The 4,271-nt window shown below is 43.1% G+C and overlaps 1 protein-coding gene across 3 annotated transcripts; it reads right to left on the bottom strand.

The window, feature by feature from the left end:
* Positions 1–595: 595 nt before the first annotated feature.
* LOC127318360 (serine carboxypeptidase-like 18) lies at positions 596–3,814 on the bottom strand. 3 transcript variants are annotated; one of them, XM_071828239.1, is made up of 11 exons: positions 3,569–3,814; positions 3,337–3,476; positions 3,071–3,147; positions 2,739–2,964; positions 2,566–2,648; positions 2,373–2,474; positions 2,184–2,267; positions 1,921–2,082; positions 1,125–1,435; positions 974–1,019; positions 596–882 (listed from the first exon to the last, which is right to left on the bottom strand). In XM_071828239.1, the coding sequence occupies exons 1-11, from the start codon at positions 3,703–3,705 to the stop codon at positions 799–801; spliced, it is 1,452 nt and encodes a 483-aa protein (XP_071684340.1). In that variant the 5' UTR covers positions 3,706–3,814; the 3' UTR covers positions 596–798. The 3 variants fall into 3 exon arrangements, with proteins under 3 accessions (XP_071684340.1, XP_071684341.1, XP_071684342.1); XM_071828240.1 differs by having other exon boundaries at positions 2,566–2,618; positions 3,569–3,813; XM_071828241.1 differs by having other exon boundaries at positions 2,566–2,603; positions 3,569–3,813.
* Positions 3,815–4,271: the final 457 nt, after the last annotated feature.

The following is a 4,271-nucleotide window of genomic DNA, read 5'->3' as shown; positions in this document are numbered from 1 at the left end:
CACAACCAAGGCTAATTTGGTTGAGCATATGTGAGCGCATGCAACAATGATGGAAATCCCGAAGAAAACATGCCTAAAGTATTTGTATCATTTTACATTTTTTAATAAGTACTTTGTTATTTAATAGGTGAACAATAATTTTATGTAATAAAAATCTTGATCATTTAAACTTATTCATATTTTTCTTATGATTTTATATGCCTTATATTAAATTTAAAGGCCAAATGCCAATTATACTTTAGCCGTGATCCATATCTGGTCGCGTTGGTTTTGGGCCACGTTGGGTGCATCACACGCGTCCACCCAAACAAACGCGCCCGCCCATTTAAGTAGGCCCGTTGGAGATGGGCTCACCGCCTCTTCACGCACAGGGTGAGAGTCTTCCTCGATGCAGTCGGAGATCAGCTGAAAGAGCTCCCAAACTGAAACTGCAAAGCAAAGTACAAGCTGGCGCTGGCGCTGGCGCTGGCGCTGGCGCTGGCGCTCTGGAATTCTTGCAATGTAACTTTGACCATTGATTTCTATTGGACTAGGTAAACACAACAAATATTATAATATTCTATCAATACTTTTAGAAACAAATCTATACAAATGATTTCAGATTTCCAATCTTAATTATTAAAATTATATTCATAGTAAAAGTTTTAGAAGTGAAGGCAAGTCCAAAACAACATGCATTATTTGTGATATGGTAGAGTATAATCTAAACCTGCTGAAATAAACAGAGTATATATTTCTCTTTCTTTACCGCAATTAATATGGAAAATTCTAGCCTACATTCAGGTTGTTCTGAAGTAGCTAGAGTGGTTCCTCAAGTATCCAACGGCTGAACATGGCGAAGCACCTCTCAGGTTCGTACTCTGGCGCCGTGTGCCCACCACCCTGCAGCACCCCAATAGAACTTGATCAGAATGGAGCGTAGGTGCATTCACCACGAAGGTATTCATAGTTGTAGGCAAATGATGAGTGCTACCTTGATGGTGGCAAATGTCATGTTGTTGGAGTACGTTAAAGTGAACCTGCAACGCAAACATGCATTAACCAGTATATACAGCAAGCCTGCTCCTGGCAAAAGACCAGTCTAGCTTAGCATTGGTAAGGATGGTGATGGTAATATATAGTACCCTGCAGACTGGCCATTTAGATGCCATGCCCTCCAGTCGCGGACCACGGGGAAGCCCAGTGACCTTATCCACGCCTGCGTCCCCAGGTGAGGCACCAATGAATCGTGGTCACCACTGTATACGAGCGCCCGGTAGCCACCGTTGGCCGTGAGGTTCCGGTGATACTCGATGCTACTCCTGAGGTCGATGGAATAAGGCAGGTCGCCGTTGTGGCACCTGACCCACTCCTCCACGCTGCCCTCCTTGATCCCAAGAGCATCTCGGGTCACCTCCGCGTTTGCCCAGAAGTATGATAGGTAGTTCTTATATGTCTGCCACAATTGATATCAGTTTGCCCCGGTATATGATACGGTACAATATAGGTTGTTACAGCTCTATAAATTTCCTTTTGGTAGATTCCTTTTTTTAGGCATAGTTTAGCTTTTGTACATAACTCTGCACTCCCTCCTTGCCATAAGGTGGTGAATGTAAAGTTTGGTCGAGTTCACTGAGAAAATTATCTATATCTACAATACCAAATTTATATATACCATATGAAAATATACATCATGATTATTAATCTAATGGTAATCTAGATCTTGATATTTTTATCTAGATACTTGATCAAACTTTACATCGTTCGAATTTTCAAAAAACTTATATGCACTACATTTTAGCAAGGAGGTAGTACAATATTTCATACCAATAAAAGCTGCAGTTGGAAATTTCTTACTGTTTCCCGTAAAAAAAATGAAGTTGTTAAAGCAACGAAGTCCAGTTAGTGTACGCACATGGAGGATGTAAATGGACTACTTACAATACATCCAAATGGAGGACGAGCCGGCGGATTTCCAACAAGGATCCTCCTACCAGAATCACTAGAGTACTCAGCCTTGGTATCAGCTGCTGGTCCGGTGGGAGCGGATGCATAAACACAGGTGTCCAACAAAATGTGGGCCCCCTGAACTTGGGACATCAGCTGCAACAATTGCACGCACGATCACATCCACATTCATACATAATAGTATGTGGTCCAAATCAATTCTAGCAAGCGCAGGATGTTTTTAATGTTCTTCTTACATGGTTAAATGTATCCAGAGCTTGGGCGCACGGTGCGTTCGAAGGAAGCATGTAGTCCAGACCTTTGCAATGCTCCAATATAGTCTGCATATATATGATCAAGAAAGAGCAATATTACTTTGATTATGATAAAATGGATTATACACACGCATGCCAGGTGGATCAGAGTAGACGCTCGAGTGTAGTTACCTCATATAATTGATCTGATATTATACCAACTCCGTGAGCATATGGCACTCTAGAACTTGTATCAATGATCTCACCAGTTGATGGGTTACCAACTAGATAGCCCTGAAAATCAACAAACATGTGTAAATTCTAATGATTCATGATGCTTACCGTTATCGTTAATAAGTATTGGTAGTAAAGATCAATATTGTACCTTTAGATTAAGGGTGGGAGTGTTTCCTGCTTGAATACCTGAAGAGGAGCTATCTGACATGAATGTATAAAGTTCCAATAGAGCTTAGTGAAATGAAAATGATTAATCGCATCAGTTTGCACAGTGACAGGGTTGTCAAATATGGCAGGGGCATATATGTGTATGTTATGTACCTTGTGAAATGATGTGGGCGATAAATGGTATGAGTTTTCCGGCATAGGAGTCTCCCCCGATATAGAAAGAATTCTGGTGGTATTTGGGATGGTCGCTGAACCACTTGATAAGGAAGTCATGGATCTGCAGCGAGGAGGATACATCCCCAACCTGGTACCCTTCTGGTTTCGTTGAAAAGGAGAATCCAGCCCCAACCGGTGAATCAACAAACAGGATGTGTGCTACCTGCGACATTCCCTTGGTATTACTAGCAGCATGCATGTAAGAACGTATTACAGGTATTACAGTCAGCAGCCTGCTGCTGCGGATGAAACAAGATACGAATACCTACCTGCGTCCATGAGCTCGGATTGATTTGTAGGCGTGGCAAGCTGCCATTGTAGGGCTCCTCCACGAATCTGACGGGACCTGCATATCAGCATTTGATATGGATGTGAACATGATTTTCTAGGACTTCCTGATTCCGGCACTTGCTTAGTCAAGAAAGGAGTACAGTACTGCGAAGTTCAATGAACAGTGAATGTGATGATAGGGATCATGCTGCAGACGGAGATGATGCGGCTAGTAATAATTAATTAGTTAGTCGATTAGAGAGACCGATCTCATTGGCGAGGCCACTGAAGACGGAGCACCGGTCGCCGCCGGTGAGCCAGAGAAGGAAAGGGGCCTCCTCGGCGCGGGTATCCGACTCGACGAAGTAGTAGAAGAGCTCCGTGCCCTCGTTCACCTCCACGTACCTGGCAGTTCAATTGAATTTCATATGTTGCTTTCAAGAAGAGAGAATCCAACAGAACAAACTTAAATTGAGAAGGGAGATGGAAGTACCCACCCAGTGTGGAGGTTGAAGGGGAGGCGGCCGTGGAAGCCAGGGAGGCTGGTCACCAACTTGGAATCGGAGGTGCGCGGGGCCACGGCAAAGATCAACAGCAACAGGAAGCAGCGGCAGAGTTGCCTCGGCGAGATCATCTTCGTGCTCGTACTACCAGAAGCAGCATCAGCAGCAGACCTTAATTTGGGCCGGCTTGCCTCCGTCCGCTACTTTGTGGCCAGAACTGCATACAGGCGAAGCTTCCCTTTCAGTACTGCGAGGACTAGGCTACTTGTCGTTAGCTGCGTGTCCCAGTCAGATGCTTGCTCACACGTGTCCGGCAGCTTACCCACACGTGTAGACCTGTCCGACTCGCCCGGTAAACATAAGGATGACCATGGCTAGGATATAGGTAGGGTAGAACAATACAATATACCCATTCCTGTATAGTTAATAGGTATAAGTTTCTGCCATATCCATACTCGTGGGTATAAAAGTTTACTTATATCTGGCGGGTACCCGTATTCATTGGTTAAATTGTATAAAAATCGGTAATTTCAATTTATTGATAACAAATTTGATTAAAAAACAAATTATCTCAATTCAATAACAGGTAGTTGAGTACATAACAATTAACAAGATAATAATAATCATATTATTAGATTCTAACTCATAAGTCAACAAAAGTAACATGTCAAGAAAATTTACAATAAACGGACGGGGT

The sequence above is a fragment of the Lolium perenne genome, chromosome 3 (assembly GCF_019359855.2).
Source record: "Lolium perenne isolate Kyuss_39 chromosome 3, Kyuss_2.0, whole genome shotgun sequence".
NCBI lineage: Eukaryota > Viridiplantae > Streptophyta > Magnoliopsida > Poales > Poaceae > Lolium > Lolium perenne.
The sequence above is the reverse complement of the archived record's forward strand: the minus strand, read 5'-3'. Positions and strand labels throughout refer to the sequence as shown.

What these genes read in the sequence shown, in the direction of transcription:
- LOC127318360 (XM_071828239.1), bottom strand. Translation starts at nt 3,705, where the DNA reads ATGATCTCGCCGAGGCAACTCTGCCGCTGCTTCCTGTTGCTGTTGATC. An exon ending in TGGCCTCGCCAATGAGATCG is followed by an intron (nt 3,148 to 3,336) that starts GTCTCTCTAATC and finishes GCTGATATGCAG; the next exon opens with GTCCCGTCAGATTCGTGGAG. An exon ending in CTAAATGGCCAGTCTGCAGG is followed by an intron (nt 1,020 to 1,124) that starts GTACTATATATT and finishes TTTGCGTTGCAG; the next exon opens with GTTCACTTTAACGTACTCCA.